The 21299-nt window shown below is 41.3% G+C and overlaps 1 protein-coding gene across 5 annotated transcripts in view; it reads right to left on the bottom strand.

The window, feature by feature from the left end:
- EXOC6 (exocyst complex component 6) overlaps positions 1-21299 on the bottom strand; it is a 224344-nt gene that overhangs the window by 197015 nt on the left and 6030 nt on the right. For 2 of the 5 annotated variants that reach the window (XM_019445095.2, XM_019445102.2), the window contains exons 1-2: positions 10922-11081; positions 455-574 (exon numbers count right to left, since the gene is read on the bottom strand). The exons of 1 other annotated variant lie outside the window; for it this stretch is intronic. In XM_019445095.2, the coding sequence (XP_019300640.1) occupies positions 455-574; positions 10922-11022 (221 nt within the window). In that variant the 5' untranslated portion in view covers positions 11023-11081. Of the gene's footprint in view, positions 1-454; positions 575-10921; positions 11082-21299 lie in introns of those variants that run through there. 2 more of the 5 variants (XM_053909731.1, XM_019445101.2) reach the window with 2 other exon arrangements.

Here is a 21299-nt window from a genome sequence, read left to right as displayed (position 1 = left end):
TGTATATTTTATCATAATTTTGAAAAACAGGGGTGCCCGGGTGGCTCAGTCAGTTGAACAGTCACCTCTGAATTTTGGCTCAGTTCATAATCTCATGGTTCATGAGATCAACCCCCGGGTCGGGCTCATGCTGACAGCCTGGAGCCTGCCTGGGATTCTCTGTCTCCCTCTCTCTCTGTACCCCACCCCCACATGCTCTCGCTCCTGCTCTCTCTCTCTCTCAGTAAATAAATAAAAACTTTTTAAAAAATAATAATTTTGGAAAACAAGATACAAAAATGAAGATTAGAAAATTAGAGGATTTCACCCCCCAGAAAAATCATTAAGCCAGGAATAAATGTAAAAACTAGAGAGATAAATAAAAAAGTTATACCATTTATTCCTTTGACATTTATTGAGTACAATCTGCTTAGATGGGTTCTAGCTGCTGGAGTGTGCAATAAATCCCTGTTACCTGAGGGTGCATTCATCTCCCAGCTGCTGAGGACTCCCAGCTGCACCCTCCTCTGGAGACCAACAAGTGGGAAGCACGTGGAAGTCATGCCACACAACACACACACACTCTAGGGGCAACCTGCAGCAGATGAGAAATTTGTGGAGATGAGGGAAAAGAGAAGCCCTGTGGCTCAAAGGAGAACAACTCCCTGATGTCATTCAAGCTCCAGAGCTACCCTTAGACTCAGGTGATAGTCAGTATCAAGAGTTACTACAACATATTATCTAAGCTTTCTAGTTTTCTACAACAACAAATTATGAGATAAACAAAGAAACAGGAACTGTGAGTCATACAAAGAAAAAGAAACAGGCCCCATGAGATGGCTCAGATGTTGGATTTCACAAAGGCTTCAAAGTACTATAATTCATAATAGTGAAAAGAACTTTACTTAAATTAGTAAATGAAGGTGTGATGACAATGTCTAATAAAAGACAATATTGATAAAGATAGGTATTATTTCAGGGGCATCTGGGTGGCTCAGTCAATTAAGCATCTGACTTTTGATTTTAGCTCAGGTCAGAATCTCATGGTTCATGAGATCAAACCCCACATTAGGCTCTGCACTGACAGCACAGAGCCTGCTTGGGATTCTCTCTCTACCTCTCTCTGCCCATCCCATGCTCTCACATGAGCACAGCTCTCTCCCTTTCAAAAATAAACATTAAAAAAAGAAATTATTTTTAAAAATGGAAATTCCAGGGGCACCTGGGTGGCCCAGTCGGTTGAGCATCCGACTTTGGCTCAGGTCATGATCTCGCGGTTCCTGAGTTCGAGCCCTGTGTCGGGCTCTGTGCTGACAGCTCAGAGCCTGAAGCCTGCTTCAGATTCTGTGTCCCCCTCTCTCTCTGCCCCACTCCTGCTTGTGCTCTGTCTCTGTCTTTCAAAAATGAATAAACATAAAAAAAATTTTTAATGGAAATTTTGGAGTCGAAAATCAGCAATAGAAATGAAAAAGGCATTAGAGGATGTCAACATTAGATGTGAACTGGCAAAAGAAAGACTATTTGAAAACAGACTAATAGAGATTATACAATCCAAAGAACAGAGAGAAAAAAAAAAATGAAGAAAATGAACAGCACCTCAGACAAACGTAAATGCCATTAAGCACATCAACATATACATGATGAGGGCACCACAGTAATATTTTATGATGGTAAAAAAGTCAGAAAGAATGTTTGAAGAATATTTGATGGAATTATGACTAAAATTCCCAATATGCTAAAAAATAATAATCTGGACATCGAAGATAACCAAGGAACTCCAAGAAGGATAACACAAAGAGATCCATACCCAAGCACATCATAGTAAAAATAATGAAAGACAAATAGAACATCTTGAAAGTAGTAAGAGAAAAACCACTTATCACATACAAGGTTATACCAATAAGGTTAACAGAAACAATGGAGGCCAAAAAACAGTGGGATGACATATTCTAAGTGCTAAAAGAAAAAACTGTCAACAAAGAGTCTAATATCCAACAAAACTGTCCTTGAAAAGTGAAGGTGAAACAAGAATGTTCCCAGATCAACAAAAACTGGGAGAATTAGTTAACAGCAGACCAGCTTATAAGAAAAACTAATGGAAGTTCTTCACAATCAAAAAAGTGAGCCCAGATGTCAATATAACCACACACACACACACACACACACACACACACACACACGCACACACAGACGTAGACACACACACACACACACACACACACACACAGAAAGAGAGAGAGAGAGAGAGAGAGAGAACACTAGTAAAGCTAACTGTGTAATTATAAAAGATAGTATAAATAGCATCTCTCTTAACTGACTTAAAAAGCAATTGCAAAAAACAACATGTGCATAGTTCTATTTGTGGGCCTAACATACATAAATGTAATATATTTGACAGTAAGAGCAAAAAGGAGGTGTAGGAGCAAAGCTGTATTGGAGTAAGAAAATGACACAAGATGACATCCTACAACCCAGCAAAAAATAAAGACAATCAGAAATGGTAATTAAGGGTTAATACTGTTGTAACAAACTCTATAAATACATACTTGCTCTTCTTTCTTCTCTCAGCTTCTTTAAAAAACAGAAAGTTATATAAAGTAACAATTACAACAATGTACTGTTGGGTTTGTAACATATATAGACGTAAGACCTATAACAAAATAGGACAAAAAAGGGAAAGAGAAAATAGAGATATAAAGAATTAACATTTCTGTATTTCACTGGAATTAAGTTAGAATAAACCTGAAATTGATCCTGAGAACCACCACTAAGAAATAACTTTTAAAAAAAAATTTTTTTTCAACGTTTATTTATTTTTGAGACAGAGAGAGACAGAGCATGAACAGGGGAGGGGCAGAGACAGAGGGAGACACAGAATCTGAAACAGGCTGCAGGCTCTGAGCGGTCAGCACAGAGCCCGACGCGGGGCTCGAACTCTAGGGCCGTGAGATCATGACCTGAGCCGAAGTCGGCCGCTTAACCGACCAAGTCACCCAGGCGCCCCAAGAAATAACTTTTTTTTTTTTTTTAATTTTTTTTTTTTAACATTTTTTATTTATTTTTGAGACAGAGAGAGACAGAACATGAACAGGGGAGGGGCAGAGAGAGAGGGAGACACAGAATCGGAAGCAGGCTCCAGGCTCTGAGCCATCAGCTCAGAGCCCGATGCGGGGCTCGAACTCACGGACCGCGAGATCGTGACCTGAGCCGAAGTCGGACGCTTAACCGACTGAGCCACCCAGGCGCCCCAAGAAATAACTTTTTAAAAGATACTGAAAAACATCATTAAATTAAAATGTTATACTGTAAAATATTCACGTAAAAAAGAGTACTGAAAAAAGGAACAATGAAGCAAAAAGGAAATGTGACATATAGAAAACAATAAGTAAAATGTCAGTAAAATAAATATAACTAGATAAATAACAACATTAAATCCATAAATGGATTAAACAAAAGGCAGAATGTTAAAATGGGTGACAAACAAGATCCAACAATATGCTATCTATAGGAGGCAATCTTTAGATTTAAGTATAAAAACAGGCTGAAATTAAAAGTACAGAAAAAGACATATGATGCAAAAAGCCACCATAAAAAAGCTAGTGGCTTAACTAATATCAGACAAAATAGACTTTAAAACAAGTCTACAGATAAAGAATATTTTATGATAGTAGAAAAGTCTATCAATCAGGGATATATGACAATTATGCACATACAGCGCACACCAACAACAGGGTCCAAAACAACACAAAATAAAAGCTATCCATTATCTAACAATGGACATTCCTCTCAAGTGCACATGGAACATTCTCCAGAACAGACCATATGTTAGGCCATAAAAGAAGCCTCAATAAAATTAAAAGAACTGAAATTATTCAAAGTATGATTTCCAACCACAATGTAATGAAATTAGAAATTAATAGAAAGACACTTGAGAAATTCACAAATATGTGGACATTAACACACTTCTAAGTAACCAATGAGTCAAAGAAGAAATCATAAAAGAAATTTTAAAAATACTTCAGGACGAAGTTAAAGCAGTGCTCAGAGGGAAATTTATAGCTGCAAAAGCCTGTATTTAAAAATGACAAAGATCTCAAATCAAGAGCCGAAGTTTCCATCAGAAGGCAGCAACAGAAAGAAAACTAACACAACACAAGCAGAAGAAAGGAAATAATAAAGATTAGAAATAAAATAATCAGGGGCGCCTGGGTGGCTCAGTCGGTTAAGCGTCCGACTTCGGCTCAGGTCATGATCTCGCGGTTCGTGAGTTCGAGCCCCGCGTCGGGCTCTGTGCTGACAGCTCAGAGCCTGGAGCCTGTTTCGGATTCTGTGTCTCCCTCTCTCTCTCTGACCCTCCCCCGTTCATGCTCTGTCTCTCTCTGTCTCAAAAATAAATAAACTTTAAAAAAAAAAAAAAAAAGAAATAAAATAATCAGAAAATAGATAAAAATCAATAAAATGAAGAGTTGTTTGGTTTTTCGAAAAGATCAACAAAACTGACAAACCTTTAGCTAGGTTGACCAAGGGAAAAAAGACAGACTCAAATTACTAAAATCCAGAATGAAAGAGGTCATTACTACTGACCTCACAGAAATAAAAAGGGTTATAAAGGGAATGCTATGAACAACCGCATACCAACAATTTGATAACCTAGAAGAAATGGACAAGTTTCTAGAGAGATACAAATCTGATTCAAAAAGACTAGAAAATCTGAACAGATTTCTACAAGAAATTGATTCAGTAATCAAAAATCTCCAAAGAAACACCATATGGCTTCACAGATACCAAATATTTAGAGAATTAACACTAATCCTTCACAAACTCTTCCAAAAAAGTGTAAGAGGAGGGACACTCCCTAACTTATTCTAGGAGACCAGCATTACTCTAATACCAAAGCCAGATAAAGACATCAAAAAGAAAACTAGACTTTTATCTCTTGCGAATATAGATGTAAAAATACTCAACAAAATTGTAACAAACCAAATCCAACAGCATAGTAAAAGGATTATACACCATGACCAAATGGGATCTATCCTAGGAATGCAAGAGATTCAACATTTAAAAAAAAAAAAAAAAAAAAATCAATGTACTATATACCACATGAATAGAACAAAGGGGAAAAAAACCCACATGGTCATCTCAGTTCAGGGAACACTAACCAACTCACTCTCAGATACTATTCTCATACCAAAACCAGACAAAGGCATCCCCAGAAAATAATAGACCAAAACCTCTTATGAATATACATGCAAAAATCCTAAACAAAATACTAGCAAACAGAATCCAGCAACATATAAAAAGCATCATACGGTATGATCAAGTGAGATTTTTCCCACAAACACAATGATGGTTTACATCTGAAAATTAATGTGGTATACCACATAAATACAATAAAGGATTAAAAACCACACAACCATCTTAATAGATGCAGAAAAAGCATCTGAAATATTGAACATTCTTTCATAATAAAAACATTCAAGAAACTAGGAATAAAATGGAACTTCTTCGACATAATAAATGGCACCGTGAAATTTCCACAGCAGCTCATGAGAGTGCCTGTTGTTCCACAACCTCACAGATACATGGTATGGTCAGTCTTTTTAATTTTAAACATTCCAATAGTGTGATTCACTGTTGTAGTTTTAATTTGCATTTCTAACGACTAATGTTGTTAACCATCTTTTCATGCACTTATTTGCCCTGTGTGTACCTTCTTTGGTGAAGTATCTAAATCTTTTACCCATTTTTTAATTGGATCATTTGCTTTCTTATCTAGGCTCAAAGACTTTTTTTATACAGTGTGGACACAACTTATTTTTTTTATTTTTTTTAATGTTTATTTATTTTTGAGAGAGAGAGAGAGACAGAGCATGAATGGGGGAGGATCAGAGAGAGAAGGCGACACAGAATCTGAAACAGGCTCCAGGCTGTCAGCACAGAGCCCGACGCAGGGCTTGAATTCATGAACCGCGAGATCATGACCTGAGCCGAAGTCGGACGCTTAACCGACTGAGCCATCCAGGTGCCCCACAACTTATTTTTTTTAATGAGATACGTGATTTTTCAGATATTTTCTACCTGCCTGTGGTTTTTCATTCCCTTAATGGTACCTTTGATATCCACATGTTCTCAATTTTGATGAAGTCCAGTGTATCAATTTTTTCTTTTATATATTATGCTTTTGGAATAGTATCTAAGAATAATCTCCTTAACCAAAGTCACAAAGATTTTTGCATACAGTTTCTAGGAGTTTTGTAGTTATGCATTTTATATTTATGATACACTTTGAGGTACTTTTTAAATATAGTGTAGAGTATGGATCAAAGTTAATTATTTTGCATATGGATATACAATTGTTTCACCCATTATTTAAAAACACTACCAGGGCTCCTGGGTGGTTCAGTCGGTTAAGTGTCCTACTTCAGCTCAGGTCATGATCTTGTGGTTCGTGAGTTAGAGCCCCGCACCAGCTCTGCGCTGACAACTCAGAGTCTGAAGCCCACTTCACATTCTGTGTGTGTGTGTCTCTCTCTTTCTCTGCCCCTTCCCCGCACGTGCTCTATCTCTATCTCTCAAAAATAAATAAACGTTAAAAAAAATTTTTTTTAAACACTACCATTTTCTGGTGGGTAAGCATCCAACTCTTGGGTCTCAGTTCAGGTCACGATCTCACTGTTTCATGAGTTTGAGCCCCTCGTCAGGCTCTGTGCTGGTAGCTGGGGGCCTGCTTGGGATTCTCTCCCTACTTCTCTCTCTCTATCCCTCCCCCCACTCCTGCTGTCTCTCAAAATAAATAAACTTTTAAAAAACTACCCTTTTTTAATGAACTGCCTTTATGTCTTTGTCAAAAATTAATTTGACCACATGTATGAATCTATTTAAGGAGTCTCTTATTCAGTTTCATGGATCTATTTATCTCTTTTTTTGTGTGTATTTATTTTTGAGAGAGAGGGAGAGCAGGTGCATGCCAGCAGGGGAGGGGCAGAGACAAACGGGGACAGAGGATCAGAAGCAGGCCCTACAATGACAGCAGAGAGCCGGACACAGGGCTCTAACTCAGGAACCATGAGATCATGACCTGAGCTGAAGTGAGATGCTTACCTGACTGAGCCACCCAGGTGCCCCGTGAATCTATTTGTTTATCTTGATGCTAGTATCTCACTGGCTTGATTACTATAGCTTTACAATAAATCTTAAAAACAGGTAGTGTAAGTCTTCCAGCTCCATTCATCTTTTCCCAAGTTAGACTCTTCTAGGTCCTATGCACTTCTTTTTTTTTTTTTAATGCTTATTTATTTACTTTGGGGGCAGTCAGGGGTGCAAAGAGAGAAAGGGAGAGAATCCCAAGCAAGCTCCACACTGTCTGCTAAGAGCCCAAACCAGGGCTCAAACTCACAAACTGTTAGATCATGACCTGAGCCCAAATCAAGAGTGAGACACTTAACTGACGGACCCACCCAGACGTCCCAGTCCTATGGATTTCCATATGAACTTCTGAATCAGCTTATCGATTTCTACCAAAAAAAACAAAAAACAAAAAACAAAACCTTCTGCCGGCATTTTGATTTTGTCCAAATCTAAAGACCAATTTGGGGAAATTACCTTGATAGTTTGTCTCTTCCAAGGAATTTGTCCATTTCTTCTAAGTTGGCAAATGTATTGGCATGAAACTGTTCATAATATTCCTTTAATATCTGTAGAATCTGCAGTGATGTCACCTCTCATTCTGATACTGGTATCAGGAATTGGTAATCCCTGATAACTGGTATCTTCTCCCTTTCTTTCTCAGAGATTTATCAACTTTATAAATCTCAAAGAAACAGGTTTTCATTTCACTGACTCTCTCAATCGTTTTTCTATTTCCCATTTCATTGATTTCCATTCCAATCTTTATTATCCCCTTTCTTTATTGGCTCCTTTCTTTGGCTCTTTTTGACTTCATTTGCTCTTCTTTTCCTAGTTTCTTAAATTAGAAGCTGAGGCTATTGATTTGACACCATTCTTTCCCAGTGAAGACATTTAACACTATAAATCTCTAAATATTCTGTGTGCTGTACCCCACAAATTCTGATGTGTTTCCATTTTATTTAGTTCAAACACCTTCTAATCTTTTTTTTCTGGTTTCTTCTTTCACCCATGGGTTATTTAGATGTGTGTTATTCAGTGCCCAAATATTTAGGAATTTTCCCGTTTTCTATTATCGACTTCTAATTTAATTCCACTGTGGTCAAAGAACCATATTATAGGCCAGCTCCAATGAAAAGTCACATGCTTTTCATTTAATCGTTAGTAATAAAAAGTAAATCTGGAAGGGGCACCTGGATGGATCAGTCAGTTAAGCATTTGAATCTTGGTTTCAGCTCAGGTCATGATCTCATGGTTTTTGAGTTCGAGCCCCACTGCAGGCTCTGCGCTGACAGTGTGGAGCCTGCCTGGGATTCTCTCTCCCTCCTTCTCTCTCTGCCCCTCCCTCACTCTCTCTCTCTAAATAAATATACAAACTTTAAAAAAAAAAAAAAGTAAATCAGGAAAAGGTGAGGCTGAAAAAGTCTCCCATGGAGGAAAAAAATAAAAACAGAAACAGTATCAGAAGCCAGTAGGCCAACTAAAAGATAATTGGGAAGTAACAAAAACTAATCTTAATAGTAAGCTCTCTGAACCTCAATTTTCTTATTCCTATGCTTACAAAGGGGGGTGGGTGTTTAGATGCCCAGGACATTAGAGACCTTACCTATTTGTTCACTGCTCTGTCCCTAACACCAAGCATGTGATAGGCACCTTGATGTCCAGGTGAATTGATGTCCAGGATTTGCTTCAAAATAATCCAGGGTGAGGGAGAGTGGATAGGGGAACAGATGGAATGACACTGGCCAGGGTTGAAATGAAGCTAGATGATGGCTTCATGGTGGTTCATTATACTATTTTACTTTGTATCTTTCCAAAAAAAAGGGTTTTTAGAAATTTAATATTAGCACTTATTGGAACCTAGAGAAAAATCAGTAATAGCTTAAACACTGTTCAGAAGAAACGACTGCTAGCTGCGCCTTCTGCGTGTATGTAGTGTGCGCTTGAAATGAGATGACAAGTGTGTGTATATATATATACAGGGTAAGTATGAGTCACTGGAGTTGACCAAAGAAACAGCATAGGTTTCAACAAAGTGACACAATTGCCCAGCAAAAGAGAACAGAATAACAGTGTGAATACATATATTCTTTTTGTGTTACAAAAGTCTCAATATATTTCAAAGTTTTCTTCTAAGTTAATTTCCTCTCTTTTCAAAGATAATGCCTACCATTTTTTCCCAGCAGGAAGTCTCTCCTTCATAACCCATACTATTTTTAAAAATTGGCTGTTCTGATAACTATACCACATACTGTACTCTTTCAGTTTCACCACGCAGTAAGGAAAACAAAGCTTCCTTTTAATCTATGACTTCTACTTTCATCACCAAATGTACAGAGTTTCATGAAAAGAAAAACTATGTTGGAAAATTAAGGAAATGCACTAATTATGCTTATCGGAGCATAGCAGGAACTTCATGTGACCAAAAAAAAACATTCATCAGGTGCCTACCACATGCTTGGTGTTAGGGGCACAGCAGTGAACAAATAGGCAAGGTCTCTAACGCCCTGGGCATCTCAACACCCACCCCCTCCCCAAGTACAGGAGTAAGAAAATTGGGGTTTAGAGAGCTTAAATGATTTTTGCCCACGACTGCACACTTCTCCAGTAGTAGGACTAGGGCAAAACACTCCAGACTTTCAGGGCAAGGTGAATTTACATTATAATTTGATATGGCTTCACTTGATACTACATCCAAGTCCACAAAACATACAGTGCTTCATTTCGAGGAAGTGTATCCTGAAGAAAATACTGTTAAAGCACAATCACGCCTAAGTACCCTAAGTGAATAATAATTTCATTATTATCCTTACGAGTTGAAACCTTATATTTAAAAGGCACTTATTCTTTTTTTTTTAAGTTTACATATTTACACATTTTTAAGTAATCTACACCCAAGGGAGGGCTCGAACTCACGACACCTAGATCAAGAAGAGTCGCGTGCTCTTCCGACTGAGCCAATCAGGCTTCTCTAAAAGGCACTTATTCTCGATGAGAATGCCTAACCTAGTCTAGTGGATCACAACAGTGCCCGGCTGATATTCTATTATTATATTAGGGCAGCCAAGTGTTCAGTCTGGAATATTCATTATCTAGTACTATTTTTAAAGGGTGCCTCTTTTTTAAAAATAAATGGGAAAGTTAATGCAAAATTAATGAAACGTTCGTAAATAGTTAAAAGCTTCCCTAACTCCAGAAAGCGTGCCGGGCGAGCGCTCCTTAACACTAGCGCGCTCCTGAGCATCAGCTCCTCCCCGCTAGCTCACGCTCCTTTCTCGCCCACGCTCCGCTCACTCCCACTCCCGCCGCGCTGAGGGATAATGGTGCCGGCGTCTCCCGCCCAATTTCAATTCTCCCACGCTCGCCGCAGCCCCTGGCGCCTGGGTTTCCACCTGCGCGCGCCTCCGCGCCTCAGTCACGCCGGCTGCTGGCAGTTAACCTTCGCCCCAGCACAGCCGCCTGCAGCCCCGCCGGGAGCCCGGGAGGCCCAAGGCGCGTCCTCCAGACCCCAGGCCAGGGCCGGGCGGCGCCGCGGATCCCGCGGTCAGAGGCGCCGCGGTGGCCACACCCACCGGCTGAGTGGTGACAGCTCCTGCAGCTGAGGCGGGCCTGGCCGACAGGTGCAGCTGTCCGTTCGGCCCCTCCCCGCACGGGCCGGGCCCAGGTCTCGGCCCGCCGCCCTGGAGCGCCCCCGCCCGCCTCTGCGCGCACCACCTGTCGGGACGCCCCGCGCGCGGCCGGTGGCTGACGCCCCGCCCGGCTCCTCATGAGCCGCCAGCAGCGGCAGCGCGAGGTCCTGGGGGAATGAGAGCTTTACCGAAGGGTGGGCCCCACGCAGGCGGTGTCGGTGCTCTCGATCTCCTGCAAGATCCGCTCGTGCTCCGGGACGGTGCCCAGACCCTCGCCATTCTCCGCCATCTTGGCTGGAAGCTGAGGAGCCGGTGAGGCGCGGCGCCGCGCAGACAGCGGGGGCGAGCGCCCTGAGGCGCGCGCGCAAGGGGGTGGGGAAGGGGGCGTGGCGAGCGGGGAGATGGCGCGGGGGCGCGCGGAGTGCGTGGGAGGCAGCCCGCGGGCACGCGACCGACTCCCGGGCTCAGCGCCAGCACCTGTCCGAGCGCAAGGTGCTGCCCGCCCAGGCGAGGAGTGAAGACGCGTCGCCTTCGGCTCTCCCCAGCTACTTGCCCCTAGTTGCTATCTAGTGACAGACCTGACTTTCCCGTACATTCTTGTATTCTGTGTGCCACACCCTCTGCTACGCGCTGGAAATACCTGAATAATGAAGCAGATCGACCGTGAAATAACCACCCTCGATCTGTAATAAAAACTACGGGAACATTTAACGAGGAGGCCTGATGTACTCTGTGTGGTGGAGAGTCAGAGAAAAGAAAATGTGCACTCAATAAAAATTGTGTGTGGGAGTAAGATTTATTTTAGGAATGTGCCAAGAAAATCCCATGACTACTGTTCTGGGTGCGTTCACATCTCTGCCTGCGGGAAGTTCACGGTGGCCAGTCTTGACCCTTTATGGCAAGGATACAAGAGAGGCTCAGAGCAACGTGTGACTTCATGCCTAGGCCCTTCAAATCCTTGAACCCAAGTGCCTTCCAGTTGCTGTAGCTAGGATGAGGAGGGGTGGAAACTCTTGAGAGGAGCAGGCATCAGAGAGATGGGAAAGAGGCGGCGTGGCTTCGCAAAGTACTAATGTAGGAGAGTCCTGCATAATGACTTGTTGTGGGACTCTGAGTAAACCAGTTTGTCATGACCGAAGCAGCGACTGAGGAAGATAATCAAGGAATGCAAACCTAGCCCCAAGGGACAACTATTTTCCAGTCCCCATTAATCCAAGGCTCTGAACTCCCCCCCCCCCCGCCCTTTCCTTACATTTATTTATTTTTGAGAGACCGAGCATGAGCGGGGGAGGGGCAGAGAGAGGAGACACAGAATCGAAGGAAGCTCGAGGCTCCCAGCACGGAGCCTGATGCAGTCCTCCAACTCACAAACTGAGATCATGACCCGAGCAGAAGTCGTGGCTCAACCAGCTGAGCCACTCAGGCGCCCCACTGAACTTCCCTTTGAGTGAACCATGCTCTTTCCTATCCAGCTGTGTAACTCACTCCCTTCAGTGAGTTTTTACTAGAAGCTTACCTCCATCCTCCTTCCCACAAAATTCCTGGGAGGTGGTATTGCATGGGCTCTGAACACAGGGGTCCTCAATTTAATTCCCTGCTCCTTCACAGCTGGGTGACACTGAGCAGGAACCTAGTTATCTTTTTCAGTTTCTGCATCTGTAAGTGACCACAACTGTAGGGTCTACCTCATCTCACTGTCTCATATTAGTTTTCTTTTTTTTTTTTTTCTTTTTTTTTCTTTTAACATTTATTTATTTTTGAGACAGAGAGAGACAGAGCATGAACGGGGGAGGGCCAGAGAGAGAGGGAGACACAGAATCGGAAGCAGGCTCCAGGCCCTGAGCCATCAACCCAGAGCCCGAAGCGGGGCTCAAACTCACGGGGCTCAAACTCACGGACCGCGAGATCGTGACCTGAGCTGAAGTCGGACGCTTAACCGACTGAGCCACCCAGGCGCCCCTCATATTAGTTTTCTAATGGTGCTGTAACAAATTACCACAAACTTAGTAGCTTAAAACATTCAGATATATTATCTTACAGTTCTATAGGTTAGAAGTCCAACAGGGGTCTCACTGGGCTAAATTCAAGGTGTCACCATGACTGGTTCCTTTCCGGAGAATTGATTTCCATACCTTTATCAGCTTATAGAGGCCACCCAGAATTCTTAACTCATGACCCCCTTCCTCATTCTTTAAAGCCAGCAACACCGCATCTCTCTGACCATTCTCACATCTCTCTCTCTGACTCTGACATAGGCCATCAAAAATTCACTGCTCTTAATGACCCCTGTGATTAGTTTGGACCCAACCATATAAGTCTGGATAATCTTCTATCTTAAGGTCTTAACCTTAATCACATTTGCAACAACCCCTTTTATCGAGTACAACATATTTACAGGTTCCAGGGATGAGGATGTGAACCTTTTGGGGGAGCCATTATTTTGCCTGCCACATACAGTAAGTGCCCTATAAACATTACTATCATATATAAATGCTCTATTTTCCATTAATCTGAAATTTCTGTCCTTCCCGAAAAACAACTCAAATGTATCTCCTTCATAAAGATTCCCCTATCTCATCACAACCTTCTCTGCTAACTCTAGATTCAATTTAGCACACACTTGTCCACTCCACTACCAACTGTTTTACTAGTGTGCACTTGTTTTGATTAGTTCCTTTTCATACATCTGTGAGTTTTGTTTGTTTTTGTACACTTGGTCCCCAAGGTATCAACATGTGACTGATCTGAGTACACACTGGCTTAGAAGATCAAGGAAGCTCTGCTACATCCAACTGCCCATTCTGCCAAGAAACCCCATCAGAAGCCTATTTCCACTGTCTCAATGGTACAGAAGAATCCAGATCTTCTCTGGGAAATCACACTTTCTCAAGATGTAACAATAAGCCAAAGGAAAAAAAAAGTCTTCCTGAGGCCACCAGCACTGTCACACTATGTTAAAAACCTGACGTTCAGAGATGACTTTTTTTTTTAATTTTGCAATTTTGTATAGTTCCCCCTTGGAGTTCTGCATGTGGCTGAGAGAAAGGGGTTTTGAAACCAGACAATGCTGAAGATCAGAAGCCACTGGAAAGAATTGAGGATGAGTTAGAAAGGAGCATTCCAAACAGTTCTGAGCATAAGGCAAGAATTTGATTAATCTGTGATTGGTAACAATTTGGAATTATATATATGAATTTTATATAATTTATATAATTATATATATGGAATTTTATATACTTATATATATATATATATATATATATAAGTATATAAAAAAGTTTATATACTGGCATTAAATACAGCATTTTATATAGTTGTATTCAGTTGTCTTAATAGAAATCTCTAGTATTAACAGAAAATGTGTACCTCAAATTCCATGATGCCCACTTTTATCAAGAGCCTCAATGCAAGAAACAATATTTATGGACTTTTGTCAGAGGATATAAACTTCATCCATTCCTCTGGTTATTTAAAATTTTATCTGTGAGTCAAGCCAAGTCCCTGTACCTAGACCCCACTGTTTGGGCCCTTCATGCCATTGTTTTTATTGAGTTCTAAAAAACTGAATCTTTTTCTTAGCTGACTGTGTCTCCAAGTATCAACAACCACCATCTGGTGTTAGTACATCTGAATTTCAGGTTCAGCTCTTGAGAAGGGAAAATAAACCTTTTGAAAATTGAACCTGAGACCAAAACATATGAAATGAAGACAACATTTGTATCTTCCTACAAAGAGAATGGAAAGCCATTTCTCCCTGCAGGAAATGGCAGACTCTCTTAGCTCAGTCAATGTGCAGAATTCATTGTTCTGAAGAGTAAAGCAAGGTGAATAGAGCAGGGCAAGTGGTATAGGCCACCCTCTTATTTGGCAGCTGTCTCCTAATGGAGCGTTCCTTTCCTGAGCATTCATTAGCCAAGACTTTTTCCCCTTCTCTTCACCAATCCTGACACCATCTACCCAGACCCAGACCCTGTTCTGGGAAGCCAGTCCTGCTTTGCTACTCCTCACTCCAGGCCTATTTCAACACCTGCCCATAGAGATTACTGCAACATAAGCAGCGGCATCTTCCCCTCAAGTCAAGTCAAGACAGAAGGAAGTCCATATTACCACTTCTCCTTCCGAAGCAGCTTTTGCTGGTTCTCTTTATGACTGCTGACATTTCCGTTAGCACCTGAAATTTTTTGGTAAGAACTTAAAGCTAAATGTTCTAAATAACTATGTAAATTCAAATTTTAGACATAGATATAACAAATGTATAAATGTGCAAAAAAAAAGCCTATTATAATTCTATTCTAAGTGATACATTTCTAAAAGACCAAAATAAAAACCATAGTAGCTATATATTGAGCACTGTTCGCTAAGCCCATTATATCATCTAATTTAATCTTTACTAACTTAATGAGTAATTTAACTGGGTATTTAATTAGTACTAATTTTACAGAAATCTAATTTAATCCTATGGGGTACTTTCCACTATCTCCACTATCTCCAGTTCCTTAATATGAGGAAACAGACTTATAGAAATTAAGTCACTGGTCCAAGGCCACACAGCTAGTAAGCTGAAGAAGGTGGAGCTGTTAACCAGTTCCTGTTTCTCCCACTAATAAAAAAAAGTCAGTCAAGAAGCCTGTTCCAATATTGTTTTACCCATGGGATAGATGATTTACCCAGTCTGGTCTGAGGAGGTTGGAGGCACACACAGACAGATTGGGTTATTTTTCAGTCAGTGGATATTAACTTCCAGAGATCCACTCAAACTCTCTTCAGGACTCCTAGGAAGGAAAAGGTAAACTAGGAAGACTGGCAGGACAAGAGATGCACTCTGTGTCCAGTAGGAGACTAACCAGCAAAGGCTAGGGATTTAACCTGTAAATAAACTTTTAGTCATTAATGACTTAGACTTTGAGCCACTTGTCTGCAGACTCATAACCAATCTTCCAAAGCCCCTCTTTCTGAGGAAAGAGGCTGTAGAATGCAGCTGCCTTGGTCTGGCATTTAACTACTTGGGTTCAAATTCCAACTCATCTTTTACTAGATGTTGGCCCTCCAGACAGCCAGTGAACTTGTCTAAGCCTCAGTTTCTTCAAGTGTGAATTAGGGACAATAACAGCTCCTAGCTCACCAAGTTGTGTGGGAATTAAAGAAGATAATACATGCATAATGTTTAGCCCAGGGTTCGGTCAACCTTAGCATTAGAGACCAGAACTATCAGACATTTTTTTAATGCTTATTTATTTTCGAGAGAGAGAGAGAGAGAGAGGAGAGAGAGCTAGTGACGGAGGGGAAGAAAGAAAAGGAAAGAGGATCCAAAGCGGGCTTTGTGATGACAACAGAGAGCCCAATGCAGGGCTCAAAGTCACCAGCCAAGAGATCATGACCTGAGCCAAAGTCAGAGGCTTAACCAACTGAGCCACCCAGGTGCCCCCAGACATTTATTTTTAAACCAGGAAGCCCAGAATTTAGCTTCCTCTTTGATAAAATACATATAAAAACCAGACATATAAATGTTCTTTTTTTTTTAATCTGTATTTTTGGGAGAGTGAGAGAGAGACAGACTGAGAGCAGCGGAGGAAGAGAGAGAGAGGGAGACACAGAATCCGAAGCAAGCTCCAGGCTCTGAGCTGTCAGCACAGAGCCTGATGTGGGGCTCGAACCCACAAAACCATGAGATCATGACCTGAGCCAAAGTCAGACACAGCCTACTGAGCCACCCAGGCGCCCCTCAATGTTCTTTTTTCTAATCATTAACAAAATATCCTAGTTTTATATCAGGGCTTTCTGAACCTGAGCTTCATTTTTTAAATGCTTGATGGATAGAAACTGCCTGAACTTTGTTTCCTGTCGTAGGGGAGGAAACAGGACCATGTCCTTGGGTTAGACTCGTGGTTCCAGATCGACTTCAGTGAGCCCTCCAAATCTCAAGAGAAGTCAAGTGCCTCTTTGCTGTCCGGGGAGGCCGTGCTCATCCTTTGAAGTACATATTGTGATGGTAAACAAATTGCTGAGTCTGCCTCCACTTCCAAGCACAGGCACAATTCTGTATTGTTGACCGTCCAGCCCAGTGAATAGTTGTTAAATGAATGAATCACATGCAGATACTTCTGGTGTTAAGCTTAGTGTTGTGAAACCATGTTTCATGAGGTAGGTACATCTCTACAGAAAGATTCCCCTCTGCATTCCTGGGAACCCTAGAGTTGACTCCCTGATCTTCATCTTCTCAAGCCTGTGCTAGTATCATTCCAATGCTTCTTAGGGAGTGTAAGAGCTGTCATTACATAATTGTAGAACTGTATCGAGGTAAGTAGAGGCAGTTCTTTATACTTTGGCTCTAATAACGTACCCCTTATTGGTGCCTTTTAGCTGCTCTTTGGGGTTGTCTTGACAGCTGCAGTCCTTCAACTTCTGTCTTGTTGGCGCAGCGGCCTCCAGTGGCCACATTCTGTAAGTGCAAGAGGATGTGAATTGAGCCCAGCCAGGCCCCAGAGGATTCCTGCTGCAAAATCAGGTCCAGGAATCCGTTGTTCCGTAAAGATCTGGATCCCGTGGTGGAGAACAATAGAAGGAAATTTGAAATTGGAGCCAAATAAAGTCAGTTTTTCTGAAATATGGGCCAGTCCTCAGAGAAGCTCAAAAGTAATTAGCCCCAGGTTCTGTTCATTCAACAACTGTTTTTACTGAATGCTTTCTGAGCGCCAGGATCTGTGCTAGGCTCTTAGGGCTGCTCTGTCAGTATGTGACATGTGCAGTTGTTCTTGGATTAATGCTCTGCCATCACCATCTTGTAATTCTTAATAATTTTTGAACAAAGGGGCCTTTTTTTAAATTTTACATTGGGTCTGGCAAATGATGTCACTAGTCCTCCTTTCAGACCAATGTCCTGAAAGCTCCATTAGCTTGCTCATCCCAAAGCTAAACATTTTTGAGTCCATAATCAGGCAACTAAAGAACAATATTATTTTCTCTGAGTTCCATTCTAGCTTTTCCTTCCTCTTCCCTCCAACCTCCAGCTTATAACATCAACTGTTTTCTCTTCTCTTTCCTTCCATCTCCTCACTGTTGGTTTTGCTGTTCATCATCCTGTTCCATGCATTCTCTATTCCTCACTCTTGTCCCACTTAGCTTTTCTTTATTCCTTTTGCCCTTTCTCCCTCTCCTCTCACTTGTCCTATTGTTCTTCTGTTGGCAAAATGGATTTGGAAATGTAACAAATGTCATGTAATGAAATAGTACTAATGATGACGATGACAGCTGACATTTACGCCTTGGCCGTTCTCTGCAAATTAGCATCCCTGGACCTCCCTATGCCTCACCCTGTTTTGTTATTCATCAGAGCACTTTAATACCACTTTTTTTAAATATAAAACTATTGATTGACCACTGTTTACCAGTATTTACAATAAATTAAACATTATAAGGCCGGATAACATTCCAGCTACAAAGTTATTGTTTCTCCTGGTTTCAGCTGAACCAGTAACTCAAATACAGAGACGATTGAGCCTCCGTGTAAGGAATGAGTTGAGATAAAGAAAACACATGAAGAAGTTAGATTACAGAGGTTTGTCCCCCCATTTATTCCAGCAGGTGCTAAACTGCCAACATCTCTAACCACGTGATTGTGATTAGGCTTCCATGAATGAAGTCTTGAACATTCCATGAATCATGACCTTTTGGTCCATATAGCACCGGGATTTCAATTTTTTGAAAAGGAATGGTTCACTAGAAGGAAACTCTAGATGTCCATTTAACTAAGTTTTGCTTACCTAACTAAAACACACCAGGACTTGTCTAGTTTTCTCATTTGGGTGGGGAGGTTGTTGATAGTGACGAAATTTTCCTTTCAGGGATCTTGCAAATAAACTTGTATTTATATGACTGTAGATATGGATATGGATGCTAATATAGCTGTTTTTACATTGTCCAATTTAAATTGTTTACATTATGTTTAAATTGTCCAATTAAAAAATTTGAAAGGTTAAGGCGTCAGGAAAAATTCCAATTTAAGTGATTTATTTCTTAGGTTGCTGAAAATGATGGCATCCCAGAAACATGGTCTTATCCATAGTTACAAAATGCTGTTTTTGTTTGGGTGAATGTTAAAAAAAAAAGAAAGAAAACCATTTAAAAGTGTATTTTAAGTACACACACACATACAAAAAAACAAAAAAAACCCAGAATGGTCCTTAGGCATATAGGAGTTAAACACAAATTCTGACCAAGTAACAACTATGAAGACAACCCCCAACATTTAGAACAGGTGTTCTCTAATGCTGGAGAATAATACGCCATGATCTCAAATATTCTTTTCTGATATAGGAAGCAACTACAGAAAGCTTTTATTTGTTCAAAGTAACCAATGCTAGAGAGGCAAAGAACCCCAACACCCCCCCCCCAATCCTACTTCAAAATGAACATAGCAAAATTGATTTTCATTAGAATGTTATTTCTTCACACTAATAAATCAAAAAACCAAGACCCAGATGCCATATATATACCAACACAAACAATTACTGAGCTGCATCTCCTGGAATCGAGCCAAGTTAGTCTCTCTGCATAAAAAGCAAGTACAATTTGAGGACATTTCATATTTTCCTCTTTTGCCAGCACCAGCTCTGCCTCTTCTGAATCTTTCCATTTCATGAGAAACATGAATTCCCCACCGCTGTCTGTGGCACCAATTTTTCATTCAGGATCAAGCCCTCTGGCAAAGCCTCTTGGTTCAGCAGCAGAATCTCTTTTCTTCTTTGACTTGCTATCATCAGAGTCACTGTCAGGTAAAGATTTTCTATTTATACCATCTTTTCCTTTACTTGTTTTTTGAGAATTAAGAAATACTGCATCTGGGGTGCCTGGGTGGCTCCGTCGAGTAAGCGTCCAACTCCTGATTTCGGCTCAGGTCATGATCTCCCAGTTCATGGGATCAAGCCCCACATGGAGCTCTGCACTGACAGCACAGAGCCTGTTGGGGATTCTCTCTCTCCCTCTCTCTCTGCCCCTCCCCTGCTCGCTCGCTCTCGCTCTCAAAATACATAAACACTTTTTAAAATTTATTTTTAAAAAAGAAATTCTGCTTCAGTTAACTCTGGCCAGTCTAAGTTTCTTCAGGTTCCCAAGTGTTGTCAGCATCTGTAAATCCCTTCCACTTCAGGAAATACTCTACCTTCGATTCACTACACGTTGGTCCAGTACTTTTTCCACCACAAATTCTTCAGGCTCTGCCTCTTCCACTTTTTTTGCTCTTTCTATTCTGTTTCTTCCCCAGTTTTTGCAATATAGTTTTATTGGAGACCCTTTTTCTTTATGGCAGACTTGCAGAGCCTCCAAGCTGCTCTGGGTCCGGGGTCTTCTGTGTCTCCAGCCTGAGTTGCCTCAAGCTCCAGCCACATCTGAGGGGGTGGCCCTGGGGAGCGGTGCCAATACTACTTTTTTATTTGCTTATTTCTAGCTTCCTTCACTAAAATACAAGGTCCCTGTGAGCAGGAATGTCCAGTCTTCATCTTGCTATATCAATAGCAAGACCACTGACCATCCTAGACCATTGCCTGCTGCGTTGTAGACACTCCATAAACATGTATTTACTGAGTGAATGAACAAATAACTGAGTGTGCTTTACTATGTAGGAGGCATTACATTAAATACATTTCATGCCTGGGGCACCTGGGTGGCTCAGGGGGTTAAGCAGCCTACTCTTTTTTTAAATTTTTTTTTATGTTTTTATTTTATTTTTGAGAGAGAGAGACAGAGTGTAAGTGGGGAAAGGGCAGAGAGAGAGAGGGAGACACAGAATCCAAAGCAGGCTCCAGGCTTTGAGCTGTCAGCACAGAGCCTGATGCAAGGCTCGAACTCACGAAGAGTGAGATCATGACCTGAGCCAAAGTCGGCCGCTTAACCGACTGAGCCACCCAGGCTCCCTGAAAGCAGCCTTCTCTTGATTTTGGCTCAGGTCATGATCTCATAGTTCCTGAGATCGAGTCCTGTGTGGATGTCAGCCCAGAGCCTGCTTGAGATTCTCTCTCCCTCCCTCTGCGCTTCCCCAGCTCACAGGTGTGTGTGTGTGTGTGTGTGTGTGTGTGTGTGTGTGTGTGTGCGCATCCCCGCCCTCAAAACAAATAAACTTTAAATACATATATACACACATACATACATATGTACGTACATTTCATGCCTAATTCATGTAATCATTTCAGTTAGCTCTCTTAGTAATTATAGACGCAAAATTCGAACCTACATCCTTCTGGCTCCAGAGCCCATTCACTTCACCAGTAGATAAACAAACTGTTCCCCTGGTTAGAATACTTGGTTCCCAGGTATAAAATGTTTTTTAGCTTTTCTCTTGTGTTGCACTGAAGATAAAATAGCTAATGCTATCATTTAAATGTTCAGCAGAAATTTGGCAACTACACAGCCCACAGTCATCGGGGACCCCAGGCTTTCCTGAGATGCTGCAGACACAGCAGGCCTCAGTCACAATTAGGCCCACATTTATTTCTGGACAGTTTCTCTGGACTCCATGTTTTATCCACAACATGTAGCATATTATGTCACTCTCATCAGAAATTAAATGTGGTG

Source organism: Panthera pardus, unplaced genomic scaffold (genome assembly GCF_024362965.1).
Source record: "Panthera pardus isolate Hobbes unplaced genomic scaffold, ASM2436296v1 HiC_scaffold_22, whole genome shotgun sequence".
Classification (NCBI taxonomy): Eukaryota; Metazoa; Chordata; class Mammalia; order Carnivora; family Felidae; genus Panthera; species Panthera pardus.
The sequence above is the reverse complement of the archived record's forward strand: the minus strand, read 5'-3'. Positions and strand labels throughout refer to the sequence as shown.